This window comes from Natrix helvetica (assembly GCF_964273705.1).
Source record: "Natrix helvetica genome assembly, chromosome: 3".
Lineage (NCBI taxonomy): Eukaryota > Metazoa > Chordata > Lepidosauria > Squamata > Natricidae > Natrix > Natrix helvetica.
Window position 1 is genome coordinate 173864890 of NC_138549.1, and position 19858 is coordinate 173884747.

At 43.9% G+C, this 19858-nt stretch overlaps 1 protein-coding gene across 2 annotated transcripts in view; it reads left to right on the plus strand.

Annotated features, from left to right (window-relative positions):
- The window catches only part of HELZ2 (helicase with zinc finger 2), an 80365-nt gene extending 65064 nt beyond the window's left edge, over window positions 1–15301 (plus strand). For both annotated transcript variants that reach the window (XM_081949681.1, XM_081949682.1), the window contains exons 14-20: window positions 368–484; window positions 2287–2482; window positions 3285–3419; window positions 4106–4327; window positions 6047–6203; window positions 7440–7607; window positions 8621–15301. In XM_081949681.1, coding sequence (XP_081805807.1) covers window positions 368–484; window positions 2287–2482; window positions 3285–3419; window positions 4106–4327; window positions 6047–6203; window positions 7440–7607; window positions 8621–8745 — 1120 coding nt within the window. In that variant the 3' untranslated portion in view covers window positions 8746–15301. The remainder of the gene's footprint in view (window positions 1–367; window positions 485–2286; window positions 2483–3284; window positions 3420–4105; window positions 4328–6046; window positions 6204–7439; window positions 7608–8620) is intronic.
- Window positions 15302–19858: the final 4557 nt, after the last annotated feature.

Genomic DNA, 19858 nt, shown 5'->3' on the forward strand with positions numbered 1-19858 from the left:
TTTTTGTTTGATGCAATTTCCTCTAATTAAACAAACAAACAAACAAAAGCAATTAAAATTTAAAAGGATGCCAACAAAACAGTCCTCAGAGAAGCAACCTGGCCTTGAGACCCCTCATTTCCAGCCTTAGCTAAAACAGGGCCCGATTCATGAATGACTTTGCAGAAAAAGTCTGATGTTCTATGCAGGTTTTCATAAGCTTGGCAAATTTTTAAAGACGATAGCTAGCCAAGTTTAGATTTATAGAAGATGAAGTCCATACATCTGAAAGCTGCCCTGAGATTGAGAAATATTCTCCTAAGGGTTAGCTATTCATGCATCGGTGTAAATCTTTTGGCATCTTCTTAAACTAATCCTCTCTACGCAGGTGTATCACTTTGCACTATCGGATCCGGGAAAGGAGCAATCCTTACGCACAAATGATCCTCTGGTTTGATGAACGAGTGAAACGTGGAGAAGAGATCACAGAAGCCGAAGTTGAGGGGTGAGGACAACCAGAAGGAGAAGGTTGCCGAGTCTGATACGGAGATTTGGCCACGAGTCTCCTGAGCAACCTAGGAGAACCAGTCTGTTTATTAGTTAAGATGCAGGCCTAGAAACCAGGAGACAGGGACTTCTAGTCCCATCTTGGGCATGAAAGTGGTTGGGCCAATTACCAGGAAATGTAAGTTCTAGTCCCACCTTAGGCATGAAAGCCAGCTGAGTGACTTTGCGCCAGTCACCAGGGGATAGTGAGTTCTAATCCTGCCTTAGGCATGAAAGCCAGCTGAATGACTGCACCAGTCACCTGTGAGTTCTAGTCCTGCCTTTTGCATGAAAGCTGGCCGGTGACTTTGCGTCAACAGTAGACATTGAGTTCTAGTCCCACCTTGGGTGTGAAAGTTGGTTGGGCCGGTCACCAAGAGACCGTGAGTTCTAGTTCCACCTTAGGCATGAAAGATTGTTGGGTTAATGGATCAATGAACAGGAGGTAGGGAGTTGTAGTTCCATCTCAGGCATGAAAACTGACTGGGTGACTTTAGGCCAATCATCAGGAGCATGGGAGTTCTAGCCTCATCATAGGCATGAAAGCTGGCTGGGTATCTTTGGGCATCTGGATATCTTAGGAGGAAGGAGTATTAGGTATGTCTGCCATGTTGAGTTATTTATAAAAATAATTAAGGGTGTGTGTGTGTGTGTGTGTGTGTGTGTGTGTGTGTGTGTATTAGCTGGGTGGCTCAGACTGGGTGTAAAACAGGAACTTTGGTTTCCCTCTGTGGGAATAAGACAGGGAAACCTAGTTTTAAATTCTCCCTCAACCAAAGGAACTCCATGAGAGACTTGGCCTGAGGTCCCCCCCCCCCCCACCCCGCTTCTCAGCCCATCCTAACTTGCAATAATGTTGTTAGAAGCAGAACATGTTTCAAGACATAGGACCTTCTGGGTGAGAGGAGGACTATACATCTAATGCAGGTAATCCTTGATTTATGACCACAATTGAGCCCAAAATTTGCATTGCTAACTAAGACATTTCTTAAGTGAATCAAGCTCCATTTTATGACTTTTTTTTGCCACAATTGAGCAAATCAGTTAAGTGAATCATGTAGTTGTTAAGTGAATCAGATTTCCTCCATTGACTTTGCTTGTCACTAGCAGGGTTGCAAATGACAATTCCCCCTATTTATGATGGCTGCAGTGTCTCGGGATCACAGGTTCCCCTTTGCAACTTTCCCTGCTGGCTTCCGACAACCAGTGGGGGAGGAGGGTAGCTGGATTTGCTTAACAACTTGCAGTAATTCACTTAACAACCTTGTCAAATAAAGTCATAAAATCAGACGTGACTCATTTAATTGCCTTTCTGGTTATAATTACAAATAAAGAATAACAAATTTGGAAAGGACCTTGGAGGTCTTCTAGTCCAATCTCCTGCTCAGTCAAGAAAAACTTTACCATTTCAGACAAATGGCTGCCCAATCTCTTCTTAAAAGCATCCAGTATTGGAGCATTGACAACTTCTGGAGGCAAGTCCTTCCACTGATTAATTGTTCTGTCAGTTACAACAAGAATGGTTGTACAATTGTGCTTGTAGTTCTAGGACTACCTGTACATAAATAAACCACAACATATAACTCTTCTCCTGTCCTGTGTCCTCTTGCCTTGAACAGTGGGGAAGGGTAGATTAATTTCCCTTTTCTCAGAATCTCCTTTTAATTTTAAATCAAGTTTCTAGCCCCTGATTGGAAGTGTGCGGGAAAACCACCGAGAGCACCACTTAAAAAATAAGGGATTTCTTTTGTGGGCTGACAGGTACAAACGGCTGCTGAGGGAGGCACGAAACTATGAACTGGAACGCCACAATGTCATTCTTTGCACATGCTCTGCCTCTTCGTCCAACTTCCTTTCGGAGAAGACACACATCAAACAGCTTCTGATCGACGAGTGTGCCATGTGCACGGAGCCCGAAACGCTCATCCCGTTGGTGAAATGCAAGTGGCTCAAGAAGGTGAGCTGATGGGGTTGGCCTCCAAAGTACAGGCAGTCCTCGACTTCCCACTGCAATTGAGCCCAACATTTTCATTGCTAAGTGAGACCAGTGGTTCCCTGGCTTTTGCACCATTTTACAGCCTTTTTCTTGCCACCGTTGTTAAGTGAATCACTGTTAAGTTAGTAAGTTCTTCAGTGATTCTTGCTTCCCCACTGACTTTGCTTGTCAGAAGGTCACAAAAGGGGATCACATAACCCTGTGATACTGAAACTGCCATAAATGTGAACCAGTTGCCAAGTGCAAAAATTTTGATTACATGACCGTGGGGATATTGCAAAAAAAAAAAAAAAATTGTTGCTAAGCAAGGCAGTTGTTGTGAGTTTTGCCCCATTTTACAACTTTTTTCCGTTAATGGTTAAGCAAATCCCTGCAGTTGTTCAGTGAGTCATGCAGTTGTTAAGTGAATCCTGCTTCTCCCATTGACTTTGCTTGCCAGAAGTTTGCAAAAAGTGATCCCATGATCCCTTGACACTCCAACCATCATAAAAATGAGCCAATGTCTGACTCAATCACGTGACCATGAGGATGCTGTGACAGTCGTTAAGTGTGGAAAATAAGCCACTTTTTTCAGTGCTGTTGTAACTTTGAAAGTTCACCTATTGTTCCTAGTTCTTGCACCTTGTTGAACGGCACGGCTGTCTGGGGAATTCTGGGAGCTGAAGTCCACAAGTCTTAAAAGTTGCCAAGGTTGGACACCCTTGCTGTAAGGGATTAGGAAGAGGAGGGTGGTTGATTCTGAGAACTTCTGGTCTCCTTACAGGTTGTCTTGTTAGGAGACCATAAGCAGCTGAGACCCGTGGTCCACAGTGACCTCTGCAAGAAACTTGGGATGGAGAAGTCTCTCTTTGAGCGCTACCACAAACAGGCTTTGATGCTCAACATCCAGTATCGCATGGTAAGAATTTCTCTGCCAGGAAGCACAACATAATGCTGTCCTAGAAACCAGGAGACAGTGAGTTCTAGGCACTAAAGCCCACTCTGTGATTAGGCCGATCACCAGGAGACAGTTAGGCGCTAAAGCTAACTACATGACTTTAGGCTGATCACCAGGATACAGTGAGTTCTAGTCCTGCCTTAGGCACAAAAGCACACTGTGTGACTTTACGCCAATCACCAGGAGACAGTGAGTTCTAGTCCCGTCTTAGGAACTAAAGCCCACTGTGTGACTTACGCCAATCACCAGAAGCCAATGAGTTCTAGTCCTGCCTTAGGCACAAAAGCCCACTGTGTGACTTATGCCAATCACCAGGAGACAGTGAGGTCTTGTCCCGTCTTAGGAACTAAAACACACTGTGTGACTTACGCCAATCACTAGGAGACAGTGAGTTCTAGTCCTGCCTTAGGTGTGAAATCTAGCTGGGTGACTTTGGGCCAGTCATTTTCTCTCAGCCCAAACCATCTCACAGGGTTGTTTATATGTATGTTTGCTGCCTTGAGTTGTTTATAAACTTAATAAAGGCAGGATATAAAAATAATTAAATACATAATTGAAAATAATAATATTTGAAGTTATATAAATGAACAGAACAGCACCAGTGATCTAAGCTCCTTGCATGAAATAAGCATCTTTTAACTCTTCAGCACAAGGACATCTGCCGGTTCCCATCCGTGACCTTTTACAACAATAAACTGATGACCAGTCCCAGTATCACTCGTGGAAGCAGCACACTCTACTACCGTAGCGAATTTGAGTGCACCCCCATCATCTTTGGCCACATCGAAGGAAGAGAGACTTCCCTCGTGGTCTCCACGGAAGAAGGGAACGAGAACTCCAAGGCCAATCTGGAGGAAGTGCAGCAGGTGGTGAGTAAGCCTGAAGTACAGGTAGTCCTCAACTTGTGACCACAATCGAGCCCCAAATTTCTGTGGCTAAATGAGACAGTTATTAAGTAAATTTTGGCCCATTTTGCTATCTCTCTTGTCACAGTTGTTAAGTGAATCACTGCAGTTGTTAAATGAGTAAAAACGATTTTTAACTGAGTCCGTTGACTTGGCTTGTCAAGTTGGAAGACAAGGATTATAAATTGTATTATTATTGTTAGTATTGTGTATAAAGAAGACCAAGTCAATGCATTGTCCACAAAGTACGTATGGATGCTAAAGGAAAATTACAAATAAAACATATATACCGTATTTTTCGGAGTTTAAGACACATCTTTTTCCCCCTCTAAAAGAGGGTGAAAATTTTGGCGTGTCTTATACACAGAATGTAACCTCGCCCACCCACCGGCCCCCACTCTTTAGCCTCTGCCTACCAGCAATTTACCTCCTTGCAGCAAACTGAGAAAATGGGGCTTGCAGAGGCGGCAATAGGCTGTGGCAATCCCTGCAGCCTGAAACAGCTGATCATCGGGAGCCCTGCTGAAATTGAAAGTGAAACAGGCTGTTTGCTGCAAGGAGGCAAATTGCTGGGAGGCAGAGGCAGATTCTCCCATTGTTTTCCTCCCCAAAACTTATACTTTGAAGCATCTTATACTCTGAAAAATATGGTATATGACTTAAAAGAAGGTCACAAAAGGGGATCACATGATCCCAAGACACTACAATGTCCTAAACATGAACCAGTTGCCAAGTGTCCGAATTTTGATTACGTGGCCATGGGGATTCTGCAATGGTTGTAAGCGTGAAAAAATGGGAATGCCAGTTTTTTTTTTTCAGTATTGTAATTTTGAAAGGTCACTAAATGAACTGTTGTAAGTCGGGGACTATCTGTAGAAGTTTATTTATTTATTGTTAATTTTTTATGCCAGACCATTTCCCTTATAAGGCAATTCTGGCCAGCTTATGGATCAGTTCTATGGGCTGAAGTCCAATCCTTGGTGACTTCTGAGTTTTCTAGAGCATAGCCGAGAACAAGGTCTCTCCAAGGGAAAATCACCTTCAAAAGGTGCCTTCTGTAGACTAGGCTTTCATTAAGACAGGTGGGGGTGGGAGTTGGACTCCCAGTACATTGCTATAGCCCTTCCTAAATGTTTGATGTCTTATTCGATGAAAGAATTGTATTTATTATTAGGAGCTGCTGGGTGCTGTCTGAGCTTGATTATTTTTTACAGACGTTTCATGATCCAACTGGGTAACATTATCAAAGCAAGAAGGGAGTGGGGTTTGTGGAGTCGAAAAGGAGGAGGGGAAGAGGAGGAGGAGGAGGACTGTGGAGTTCTTGGTGCTCTCTGAGCTTGATTATTGTCTTTCAGGCATTTCATGACCCAACTAGGTAACGTCATCAATGCCAGAAAGGAATTGGGTTTGCTTCCATTCCAGATTCACATCTTTCGAACACTGAACTTTTAAACTGAGTGGGTGGGGAATATGAAACATGGCAAGAGTGAGGTTTTGACCCGGCCCACATTTGGATTGGCTCACCAGCTACTTGTGCCAAGAAGATGACGTTATCTAGAAACTGGGAAGGAATAATAGCTTGCCCAGTTCTCTGGCATAGGGAGCTGTTGATTGCAAGACTTTCATCTCAAACTTCTATTCTTGGTTAAGTCGGAGCTTAAGGTCTCCATGCTTTTTTTCTAGGTGAGAATTGCAAAGCAGCTGACCTTGGATAGAACCACCAAGCCAGACGAGATTGCCATCCTGACTGGTTATAATGCCCAGGTCGTGGAGATCAAGAAGCAACTTGCTCTGAATGGCATTCAAGACGTAACCGTTTGCACCATCATGAAAAGTCAAGGTAAGGAAGGGATACATCGCTAAGTTGGATCCAATTCCTGCTCGAAAATATTGACTGGGATCATCTTGGAAAATCTCTTTTACCCTTCTTTCAGAATACAGGTAGTCCTCAACTTACGACCACAACGGAGCCCCAAATTTCTGTTGCTAAGCAAGACGGTTAAGTGAGTTTTGCCGATAACAAAACAATACCTAATCCATGGGACCCTAACATGCCCCGTCTTCCCATCCTGGTAGGTCTCTCCCCTATTACATCTGGCTGGCCCACCAGGACAGGAAGTCAGGCATGTTAAGGGCCCCATCAATTAGGGATTGTCATATGGGGGGGGGAACCACAAAACAGGGCCTTCTCGGTGATGACCCCTCCATGAGGTATGGTTGGCCCCACCCTGTTGTTTTCCAAAAGCCTCTAAAAGCATGATTTTGTCAGTGGATCTGTGGACCCCAAATGGAGACAGAGACCATCAAACACTGTAGTTGATTTGATTGTGTTGTTGCTGTCATCCGTTGTGGGGTGGGTTTTTTCAGCAGCTGTAGTATATGATGGATTTTTTAAATGTTTAAATGTTGTAAGCCAGGGATGTCAAACTTCAGCCCATGGGACCATCCTGGAAAATGTAAGGGGCCCGCCCACGTCGCTTCAGCCCGGTCTACCCAGTGCGAAGAGGAAACATGCCAGTGATTTGGGGAGTGGCATCAAGCTACCCATGCCCACGCAGTCAGCCCCCCCCCCCCCCCCGAGGTCAACCACAGCCTTGATGTCGCCCTCAGTGAAATTGACTTTGACAACCCTGTTGTAAGCTGTCCTGAATCAAAATAATAGAATAATAGAGTTGGAAGAGACCTTGGAGGTCTTCTAGTCCAACCCCCTGCTCAAGCAGAAAATCTCACACAGTTAGTCCTCAACTTACAACTACAATTGAACCCAACATTTCATTTGCTAAGTAACTTCGAACAGTCACTAAATGAATTGTTGTTAGTCAAGTACTACCTGTACCATCCTGGTCAAATGGCTATCCTCTCTCTTCTTCAAAATGCCCAGTGTTGGAGCACTAACAATTTTTGGAGTGAACCCATTCCACTGACTAATTGTTCTGTCAAAATATTTCTCCTTAGTTTTAGATTGCTTCTCTCCTTGATAAGTTTCCATCACTTAGGGATGAGTTGGGCGGCTGTATAAATGTGTTTAGTTCATAAGTAAAGAAATAAAAAGTTGGTTCCAATGTTTGTTTATCAGGCAGTGAATGGAAATACGTCATAGTGTCCACAGTCCGTTCCTGTAATCGGCAGGATATTGAAGAAAGGCCCACAAGGAGTTGGGAGAATAGCCGTCTCGGCTTCATAGCAGATGCCAATCAGATCAATGTCTGTCTCACTCGGGCACAGGAAGGCCTCTGTATTATAGGTAAGCAAAAACCTGCTCCGCAGGGAGAGTGGCTTGATTCGCACTGTACCCTAACCCAGGCCCAAAGGGAGCTGAACTTTAGTAGTTTGGAGGAGGCCCACCGTCAATTACATTAAGGTGAAAGATGGTTTACAGGTAGCCTTACGATTACCTGAAGTTCATTCTTCAATTGGTTGATTCTGCCATTCCTGGGACCACAAACCTGTTATCACATCATCCTGAGTGTCATTTCCTTTGGAACTATTCCATTGCTTTGTTTTGTTATTTGTTATTTTATTATTTATGTTATTATTTTATGTCACTTTATATTATACTTATTTTACTTTATATTTATTTTATTTTATTTTATTATTTATATCTTACTTCTATTATTTTTATAAACAATTCAAGGTGGTAAATATATGTAATGCTCCTTCCTCTTCTATTTTTCCCCACAACAATCCTGTGAGGTTTTTTGAGTTGAAAGAGAGAGGGACTGGCCCAAAGTCACCCAGCCAGCTGTCATGCCTATGGCAGGGCTAGAACTCACAATCTCCTGGTGACTGGGTCAAAGTAATTAATCCGGCTTTCATGCCTAAAGGGAGACTAGAACTCACCGCCTCCTGGTGATTGGCCCAAAGTCACCCAGCTGGCTTTCGTGCCTAAGGCGGGACTAGAATTTACTGTCTCCTGGTGATTGGTCCAAAGTCATCCAGTCGGCTTTCATGCCTAAAACGAGACTAGAACTCACTGTTTCCTGGTGATTGGCCCAAAGTTACCCAGCCGGCTTTCGTGCCTAAGGTGAGACTAAAATTCCGCGTCTCCTGGTGATTGGTCCAAAGTCACCCAGCCAGCTTTTAAACCAAAGGTGGAACTAGAACTCACCATCTCCTGGTGATTGGTCCAAAGTCACCCAACCGGCTTTTATGCCAAAGGTGGGACTAGAACTCACCATCTCCTGGTGATTGGCCCAAAGCCTTGGTCCATTTTGGTCAAATAAAACCCATTTTCCTGCCTTTCTCTCCTGCTTGTAGGAAACAGCCATCTTCTGGCGAGCAATTGTTTGTGGAAGCAACTTCTGACTCATTACCGGAACCGTGGATGCCTTACCATGGCCAATGCAATTAGGGTTAAAAAGAAGACCAGTCTTGTCCGATAAGAAGGTACCACGGGAAAAATCCCTTCTGTTGTTTTTAACCTCCTGGGCATGGAGACCATGCCCAATTCCAGGAAATGGGTTTTACCAACACTGAGCCAAAATCAGCAGCCTTGTGGCTAAGGAGACACTGCCAGGAAAAAAAAAAACACTATGGCACAAGTTATTTTTTCAGGATCCGACCTCAGAGAAGACTCTGCCTTGCTCGGGGATGAAAAAAGCCATCTCTTAACACATTTTAGCACGCAGGAATCTTTCAGAAAAGCAAATTCAGTTGGGGAATTTAATAGATGCGGTCGAAGAATGAAGCGATTGGTCCACCACGAGCCTGCGAGGAGCGTTTGCAACGCGGGGACGGAGGAAAACTGTGCCGCCAAAGAGCAGGGCTCTGGCTGCACTTTTCAAAACCAGATGTTTTTTAAGGAAGATCAAAACCCTCATCTGCCAATCTCCCTCCCCCCCTCCCATATTGACAAATTGATAAGCTGACTCAGCCACCCAACGCAATGCAAATGATTCCCTTCGATCTCTGACTTGGAATGCTTTTGTACAAATTTTAAATTTTTTTAAAAGCCCGGTTACATTTTACTTGAAATAGTTTCTTCGTGCTAGTTTTTTAATGTGTTTTTTTTAAAGAAACAAATGAAAAGAACCACAGAACTGGGGTTTCCTCCTTCAGCATCATGCTCTTTGATCTATCAAACCCTTTGGGCTGAGCCCACGAAGGGGTGGGGGATGTCCTTGTTCCAGGTCGTTGTGTTTTTCTCTCTCTACCTTTTCGCCAAAATGAGATCCTCACCTCTGCTGGCCTTGAACAGGATCGGGAAAAACCTGGTGCGATGGCGTCTGCTTTATGCTGAACTTCCACCTCAGTGAGTTTTGTTGCCTGCAATGGGGGGGGGGGGGAAGCCCCCAAATAATCTTAGGCGAACTCAGTCTGATGAGCGTTGGTGGCAATGAACTCCCTGCTTAGAAAGCTGCTTATATATAATAGTGCCTAGTGAAGCTCATTGGATGCATTCACACAAAGTGCTTATCCAAGTCAGTTGCAAAGCGATGATTTGCACAATGGGCCAAGCCTTTTTCTCCCCCTCTTAGCTTTAACCTTAATGCTGTAAGGAAAGTGTGGTTTATTGCAAAGGGTCGATCATAAGGTAACCTCCAGAAGTTTTGGACCTGAACTGCCCCGAACCTATGGGGCCTTTGGTGCTCTTTTAGCTTGGTTATTTTCTTGGAAATGTTTCACGCCATCAGTGCTACAAGGGAGTGGGGTTTACGGAGTGAAGAATGAGGAGGAGGAGGGGTCCTTGTTGCTCTCAAGCTGCTGGTTTTCCTACAGATGTTTCATTACCCAACTAGATAACATCATCAGTACTAGAAGGGAGTGAATTTTGTGGAGAGGAGGAAGAAGAAAAGGGCAGGGAGGAGGACTGTGGGGTCTCTGAGCTGGTTTGTTTTCTGCAAATGTTTTACTACCAGATTAGATGTCATCAATGCTAGAAAGGAATGAGAGCAAATCCCACTCCTTCTTGGCACTGATGATGTTACCTAGTATGGGTCATAAGAGAGCACCAAGGACCCCACGTTTTAACCCTGATATTCTCCTTTTTTGGCACCCAACTCAGGTTGGCAAGGGGTTGTGGGCATCACAACCAGAGCTGCCTTAGAGGCACCACAAGGACATCAGGAGTATCATTTACACGAATGATACTCCTGATCTCCTTCGTGTAAATGGTACAGCTGCTGCCTTTGTTTCTCCCCGCATCCATGGCAACATCTGGAGGATACCACGGTACTTCCCTCTGACCAATATGCATTGCACTTTTTTTAAAAAAAAACTGGATTGAATGTATTATAAGGGGGGGGAGGGAAATGGGTTTTCCCCTCCTACCTGATCTCAGATCCCAAAAATCTTTCAAACGCCTGCTTGAAACCAGTTTCCAACCTGGATTTAGCTGACAATTGCAAAGCAATTTTGCTGAATCTGGTGACGGGGATCTCCGATGCACACATCACCTTAGGTTTGAACCCGGAGCTACCGGTAGTTCTGATACAGATATATTTTATAATAATGTAATATATAAGAGCAGCTGGGCTCCATTTACAATACTAACAATGTGTGAATGTGTGTAGCGACAGTTGCTGTATTATCTTTGTGTAGTTCTGCAACTGATACTGTTCCTTTTTTCCTTACCTTTGCATCTAATTTATTGCAATATATGAAATTACGGGGAGGGGTGGGGGGAACAACTTAGAATTCTGCATAGAGCTTGTCTAGTTTTTGGCACGCTAGAAACTTAAGATAGTAGCATATTTTCCCCTTTTTTCCTTTTGGCTTTATTATCAGGGATCTTGATAGCAATGAAGGGAGACTGAGGCAGCCCTCTTTCTCCTCTCTTCTACCTCAGTGCCGTTAAATGTGAATGCTTTTAAAAGTTTGTACCCTCCCCCATGCTGATCCACTTAATTTGCAATATAAATCAGCTTTGGAGAGAAAAATCCATATTTTTATAAAGAAAACACAGGTTAGTCGAAAGACAAGGTATATTGAGCCAGCCTTTGATCTATGAAAATTCCTATCTCTGTTTTATTAAATGTCTTGTGTGGACCTACTGAAGAAAAAGGAAGGAAGGAAAGGGGTGGGGAGAGACTGCTAAAGAAAACAGCTGTAATTCCCATGCCTACTTTGTTAGTATTAGTCATCAAGAAGCTTCTAAACAAAAACTGTATTTCCCGTGCCTGCTATAATTCCCACACCTACTTTTTTGACTTCTAAAGCAGAGGTCCCCAATATTTCTGGTTTTGTGGATTGGCGGCGGAGGGAGGGCGCAGAGGGGATAGTTCATCATGAACAGCTGGCAAGCGCACGTGTGCATGCAGTTCCCTTTGGGTGAGCCGGGTGCACGCGTGCCTGCCACTTACACAAATGGAGCGCACATGGTCGCCCGCTGCTCACGCTGAGGCACATGGGCGCGCTCTCTGGCCATTTCCATGACCCAGTTGCAATCCACTGGCGGCCTGCTGGTTGGGGACCCCCTGTTCTAAAGAACTATAATTCCCCATACTTCCTTAACCGTTAAAGTCATCAAGAGAGAGACTTCTAAGGAAAAACTATAATCCCCACACCTACTTTTTAGCATTGGTCATCAAGAAAGAATCACCTCTATCTAAAAACTACTGGTAATTCCCACTGTCCATGCCCACAGTCTTAGCATTAGTCAAGGAGAGAGAGAGAGAGAGAGAGAGAAGGCAAGCAAGAAAACTTCTAAACAAAACTAGAATTCCCATGACTGTCTGCCTTTGTTCGCCCCAGGCATTGAAGCAGTTTTCTCCATTTTAAATTGCCTGTCTTTGCCCCCCTCCCTTCTCTCAGTTACCTGGGTACCAACATCACCTCTGTTCTGTCTTTCTTCTAGACCAGGGGTGCCAAACTCACTGCCTGTGGTCTGGATCCATCCCGTGTGTGTGTACTTAGAACCGGCCCATGGTGCCTCTGCCAGCAAAAACAGAGCTCGGGAGGGCTGCGTGCGGCCTTCCCGGGCTCCATTTTAACTGGCAGAAGGTTTCAGGAGACAGTCAAAGCTGTAAACGGAGCTCAGAAGCCCATTTTATCTGGCAGAGCACTGGGGCCCACACACGCACTCCCAATACGAGCTCCGTTGAGCTCCCTCCCCCAGGTCAAACAACCCAAATTCAAATTTTTAATTTGTTAGCCGCTCCCTCTCCGCAAGGGACTCGGGGCGGCGTACAATAAAAATATACATACATACATATAGACATACAGGTACACACATATACATACATATACATACATGCATACATGGAGGAGGTAGTAATCAAATACATATCACATTAATAATAATAATAGAAAATTAAAATTAGCCATTAAAATATCCCTTGATAAAATACAATTTAAAAAGGACTGTCAGGAGGAGGATAAAACTACGGTTGAGCCAGGCCAGATAATTGAAAGAGGTGGGTCTTAAGCTTTACACGGTGTGTAAAGCCCGATGTGGCCCTCAATGAAATTGAGTTTGACACCCCTGTCCTAGACGCTCGACTATCTTGAGTTGCCTTCAAAGCTTCTGTCTTCGGCAGCCTCCCAAGATTTTGGTGATGGCGTCTTCCTCCCTCTCTTTCTCTTCTCTGACTTAGGTGATGTTACTGCTTTGCTGCTTTAATCCTGCAGGTGTCAGACGCAGGTAATCTCGGTTTACAACCGTTCACTTATTTGACCGTTCTAAATCATAACCAACACCAAGAAGGGGAATTTACACCCCGGATCTGAAGTTCCGATGGTCACCTCTAACTCTGCAGTCACATGACCGCACTTTGGGCATTTGGTAACACCACCATGTTTACGTCCGTTTGCAGTGTCATGCGGAGACGTGACTGTGTTTTTGTGACAATTTTGCCCAAACCTGGCACTTATTTCTGGTTCCTAGCAAAACTGCACCATAGTGAACGAGTTTGCTTTACATTCCTTTAACGACTACCACAAAGTTGTCATAAAATGGGAAGAGTCCATTACGGTCGCAACTCGAGGACTACCTGTAAATTCTGTCACAGGCACGTTGAAGCAGCATTGTCCTTCAAAGGGGTATATTCGAACATTTCCATGTCAATCTTTGGACCATCCACCAGAATTTAGTCTACTCAAATATCTCCCCCGTGTCTCACCAGTTGATTAGGGTCCTTGTTCAATATGACTGAGATTTGGCCATGTCACCTTGGATAAGTCTTGGAGGCTGGCAGAGTTACAAGAGGCTTTTTCTTGAATAGGTGTGTGTGTGTGTGTGTGTGTGTGTGTGCAACCTTGGCACTTTTAAGACTTGTGGATTTCAACTCTCAGAATCCTCCAGCCAGCAATGTCAGTTTCACTTAGCGACCGGCTACTCATTTCTTAGCTTAAGAAATGAGTAGCCAGTCGCTAAATGAGAATTACCTGTAACACCTCCAGTGCCCGTCACAGTTTTTACTGTTCCATGATTTTGCCACTTGGCAAATTTAAGAACTCTCTTAATTGGCGGACACTGAGCCTTGCACACGTGCCCCCGAATTGAATGGGGAGCGTGGAAGGAACCCACAGGTGGCATTGTACAACTCCCACACATTTCAGAATCACAAAGAGTTGGGAGGGACCTTGGAGGTCTTCTAGTCGAACCCCCTGCGCCCGCAGGAAACCCTAGAGTCCATTTCAAGAATTTTAAAGAGGAAAAGTAGATCCCATTGTGGCCAAGGCTAAGGTATATCTCATTTCTGTAAGCTGCCCGGATTCATCTCTGAATGAATGAGCTGGGCAGCCACATACGTTTTCTTAATCAATAAAAACATAAATATAAATTGGATGTTGAAAAGTTCAGGAATTCCATTTAACCTTGGGAGAGCAGGGCCTGCAATAAATATATTTTTTTAATCAGCAGATCCCCTGTACTTACATATCAGAGCTGTATTTCTTTATAAAGAAAATATTCACTGTGCGGTATTTGGAGTAGCAATTATGCTTATTGGGGCACTTGTGGCAGATGGGCAGGTCAAAAAAGTCAAGATGGTGCCTTCAGCCACGCAAATCCTTTTTTATACAATGTTGGCATCTTGATTTATTTTGATGGCAATTTTTTAATCACGGGTAGCCCTCAACATCCGACAGTAATCAAGCCTGGCCATTATCGTCGTAGATCAGGAAGCTTGTAGGTCTAGTCAGTCACGTGACTGGTCTGATTTTCAACCTTTTTCCAGTGGTCATTAAGCAAACACTGCAGTTGTTAAGTGAACTCATTTTCTAGGGAGCGGTTTTGAGAAAACCAGAAATGAATTCCGGTTTTCAGCAACACCTGGTCACGTGACCGTGGGGTGCTACCCATGACCATTCATGCCGCCATGTTGGCGAGCGCTTGAAACACAGTCACATGACCATTGGGGTTGTGTGTGGCCCTCAGAACTTTGGGACCGGGTTGTAATTCCCTTGTTCCAAATAGGTCGCAAGCCAAGGACTTAACTCTATTTTGTTGAAATTTCTTAAAACAAGAAATGTAATAAAGATACTCTTGAAACTATTTTAGCATGATCGCATTGATGTTTAAAAGGACATTCTGATAGGAAAGTCTGGTTAAGTGCCATTACAAAGAACTGGATCTCTTTTTGCTGTGATCTGTTGGTCATGCCCTGCTGGATTGGTCCTAAAACATGTTTGAAATGGGCTGAAACATTTCCAGATTGTTTTGTGTCTTTTTTGAATGTTTAAAGAAATATTTTTAACGGCTACCTTTAATTAGTGAGTTCTATAGTATTTGTTTACTGGAGTCTATTTTTATGATGTATTGTAATTGTGTGTGTGTTTTAAAAAATATATCAAGTGATTTGCATGTAAATTGCCTTCTCTTGAACCTTTTGGGAGATTTGATATCTGTATATTATGGCTTTTCAGTCCACTGAATTATTTTTTTAATGATAAGGGTCTAAAAATATCTGATGTTTATAGAAACATTGACATTCCTCTTTAATCAAATATTGTGACGCTGGTTGTACTGTACCAAATAAAACTCTTTCTCACTCTGAATTCTGATTGCATTAAGTGTGTGTGAGAGACACCAAGTGATCATTGGACCCTATTTTACATCCATTTTTATACTAGTCGTTAAGTGAATCATGTAGGAATAAGTCAAAACCACAGGTCATTAAGTGAGTCACACTGTCATAAATCCAAATCAAATACCTTGAATGGGTGTTTCAGGAAACCAGCAAAAATGTCGCAAATTGTGATCATGCAATCATAAATAACTGCAAAAAATGTGATTATCGGACTGCTCGGGGGGGAGAGGCAAGGTTTAGGCCTTTTTAGGACGGATGAAATTGCTTTATAGGCCATAGAGCATCATTAACTCCAAATGGTCGTAAGTCGAGGACTACCAATATACCATTCAGGACCACAAGATAGTTTGGGTTTGCCTTTACCCAAAACACACTGAAGGTAAGCACACCAGCAACGGTCAGGAACTGGATGGCAATTAAAATTTTAATCCACTGTGTATAATTATGGTAGATGGTTTGAACCCCAGCTACATACTGGTGCACAACAGAAAGTGATGATAGAAGAATGAAGAGACTGCCCATGTGACAATCATCTGGGTGTATACAAGATGAAATGGCGCAACGCAATGTGAAGTTGAGTGCAAAGACTGTTTGGCACAGACTGCAGGAATTTGGCCTAAAATCTAGAATTCCACTAAAAAAGTCACTTTTATCTCTCAAGCAAAAGTTGAAAAGATTAAACTATCTTTCCATTGATGTATAATTTTATGGTACTGCTTAAAAAAATGGTGCTATTAATCATCAAACCTCAAAAATACACTTTTCCCAAAAGGTTTCCACAAGTTGGATTTGCTTAATGACTGCATGATTCATTTAACAATCTGGGAGGAGACACTGCAACCCCTTCAGCCTGCAACTGGAGAGCTAGGTCGCTCCGAAGGTTGCAGAATCTGTACTGGCAAGTGGGGATGGCCTTGGGAGACAAGAGGAAAAGCAGAAGTAACCATGACTCTCCTAAAGACGTAACATATTTTTTCGGAGTATAAGATGCACCTTTCTCTCAAAAAAGAGGGTTAAAATCTGGGTGCGTCTTATACACTGAATACAGCATTTTTTGCCTTCTGAAACCCCGCCCCTTTGCAAAAATGGCCGTGCATAGCCTTTAGGAGGCTTCAAGAGGGCTCCTGGGGGCTGGGGGGAGGACAAAAATGAGGGGAAAACTGGCTGCTTTTTTCCTCGTTTTTGCCCCAGCCCCCAGGAGCCCTCTTGAAGCCTCCTAAAGGCTATGCATGCCCCTTTTTTGGACAAAAAATGGGCCATTTTTGGGAGGTCTGCATAGTGCAAAAACTTTTTTTTTCTAATTTGCCTCTTCAAAATCTTGGTGCATCTTATACTCCGCCATGTAATCCGAAAAATACGATAGTTACACATCAGTTAGGCACCAATCAGAGAAGAGGCAACTGAGCCCAGAGAAAGAAAGAAGGGGCATTGCAAACATCTCAGAAGGGACCTTCCCTAGTTTCTTAGGATGTAAACATGAGAAGAGGGGAATGATGGACTTCCATACTTGCAAGAATCTATTAACGTAACCTTACAATAAAGCAAATCTAGTACTCCTGGATGTGAACTACTTGCAAGGTTGACAGAATTGCAATACTCAGTTATTTTCCCTTCAAGACAGAGGATGCTGGAGCTCTGCACTATGGTGGTTAAGGTGCCAACCCAGAAACCAGGAGACGGTGAATTCTAATCCCACCTTAAGTATGAAAGCCGACTGAGTGATCTTGGGCCAATGTGAAACCCAGCTGTGTGGCTTTGGGCTGATCACCAGGAGACTGAGAGTTCTAGTCCTGCTTTAGTCTTAAAAGCCAGCTAGGTGGCTTTGGGCCAATTACTAGGACACTGCGAGTTCTAGCCTTGCCTTTGGCATGAAAATCAACTGGGTGACTTGGGGCCAATCACCAAGAGACAGTGAGTTCTAGTTTTGCCTTAGGCATGAAAATCAACTGGGTGACTTGGGGCCAATCACCAGGAGACAGTGAGTTCTTGTCCCGCCTTAGGAATGAAAGTGACTGGGTGACTTTGGGCCAATGACCAGGAGATTGTGAGTTCTAGTCCCGCCTTAGGCATGAAAGCCAACTGGGTGACTTTGGGCTAGTCACAGTCACTCAGCCCAGCCCACCTCACAGGGTTGTCCTTGTGGAGAGAGGAGGAGGAAGGAACGAACAGTAGGCACGCTCACTGCCTTGAGTTACCTATAAAGTAATAAAGGCCGGATAAAATTCAATCAAACAAGCAAGCAGATAAATATCTGGTTGTTCTCAGATCTTTTCCTCTTTGTGCCAAGCCTTAGCACTTCGTAACCCCTTGCTTGCCAACACCCTTGGCCCGTAAGCCAGATTTTATGAGAAGCTCCAAGAAAGTCACACAGGGTTAAACCATCAACCACCATCTAATGGATAATTATGAAAGGGTTGTGGCAATCTAAACAGATTTGGGTAGGTGTGTTTGCCGATAAGGCGATTGTCTAATTTAGCTTAAATTAACACAGCCCTTAAAAGCATCGTGTGAACCAGTAAATATGTCACCTATTCATGTTCTGATTGACAACTCCAATCAGGAGATAAATTATTTCCTCTCCTAATTGAGTTTAAGACAGGGGTGTCCAAACTTGGCAACTTTAAGACTTGTGGACTTCAACTCCCAGAATTCCCCAGCCAGCTCTGCTCAACAAACCATGATATAGACTCTGGCTTCCTAGGGCACATAACATAAAGGTAAAGGTAAATGTTCTCCTTGCGCATATGTGCTAGTCGTTCCCGACTCTAGGGGGCGGTGCTCATCTCCGTTTCAAAGCCGAAGAGCCAGCGGTGTCCGAAGAAGTCTCCGTGATATGTGGCCGGCATGACTAAATGCCAAAGGTGCATGGAACGCTGTTATCTTCCCACCAAAGATGGTTCCTATTTTTCTACTTGCATTTTTACGTGCTTTTGAATTGCTCGGTTAGCAGAAACTGGGGCAAGTCATGGGAGCTCACTCTGTTACGCGGCACTAGGGATTCGAGTTGCTGAACTGCCAACCTTTCTGATCGACAAGCTCATCGTCTTAGCCCCTGAGCCACCTTTGAGTTTAAATCATGTGTCACGGCTGCAGTCATTTTTCTTTTGGACACAACGCCTGCCACACTTTCTATTATTCTACTATGCATTTTCTATTGTGGGAAAATGGGAGGGGGGGTTGTACGGAGTTAGATGGTATGTAGCCATAACAAAATTCTTTCTAGAAAGCCAAGGTCATTCTTTGTCTCTACACCTCTTCACCTGACTGGAATTGGATGGGTGGAACTGCCAGCAGGCAGTGGGAGATTGGACCATGGGATGGACTGGTGGGTGTGGGGGCAAGATCTTGAACTTTCAACTGGGTAGGGAAAACCTGGAAGCTTTCAGATTTGGGTTTTCCCAGATGTGCCAACATGGCTCTCTTCATAAATTGGAACTTTGAGCAATACTTTGCCTTGGACTCTGATTTAATTTAGGATGCTATTTGGATCCCTAACTCATTACGATTATTATATTTTTTAAAAAACAACCCCTTTTGAATCTCAAGTCGACTTTCCCGTCACACTTTCCGAGACCTAAATTTGGTCTTGAAGATGGCCCAAAATGGGTTTTCAGCTTCGGCTTGATTGGCTGACAGCAATGTGGAGATGGGGTGAAATTCAGATACCTCCATACCGGTAGTCCTCAACTTACAACCATCCACTTCGTGACCTCAGTTACAACAGCACTGGGGGGAAAATCTGACTTATGACCGTGGCAGCCTCCCCATGTCCACATGATCAAAATTCAGAGGCTTGCCAACTGATTCGTATTTATGATGGTTGCAGTGTCCCCGGGGTTACAACGTGATCCCCTTTTGCGACCTTCTGACCAGCAAAGTCAATGGGGAAGCCAGAGTGACTTCACATTGTGTTACTAAGTTAATAACTGGGGTGATGCACTTAACAAGTGTGGCAAGAAAGGTCATAAAACGGGTGGGGGGGGGCAAAACTCACATAACCATTGATTCTCAATTGGAATAGAGCTGGAAGGGACCTTGGAGGTCTTCTAGTCCAATCCCCTGCTTAAGCAGGAGACCCTATACCAAGGGTGTCAAACTCGATTTCATTGAGGGCCACATCAGGGTTGTGTTTGACCTCGTGGGGGGTGGCCAGCTCAACATCACTCATGTTGGGGGCACATGTGGTGGCCAAGTCCTAAGACAGGACTACCCTAAGACCCTCACTCACTCTCATTATAATCTTTCTTTCTTTCTTTCTTTCTTTCTTTCTTTCTTTCTTTCTTTCTTTCTTTCTTTTTCTTTCTTTCTTTCTCTCTCTCTCTCTCGCTCTCCCTTCCTTCCTTCCTTCCTTTCTTTCTTTCTATCCTTTCTTTCCTTCCTCCCTTCCCTCTTTCCTTCCCTCCTCATTCTCCTTCCTTCCTCTCTTTCCTTCTTTTACCTTCCTTGCTCTCTTCCCCTCTTCCCTTCATTTTCTTAGTCTTTCCCTTTCTCCTTTTGTTTTGCTTTTAGATTGTTTTGCTAGCAC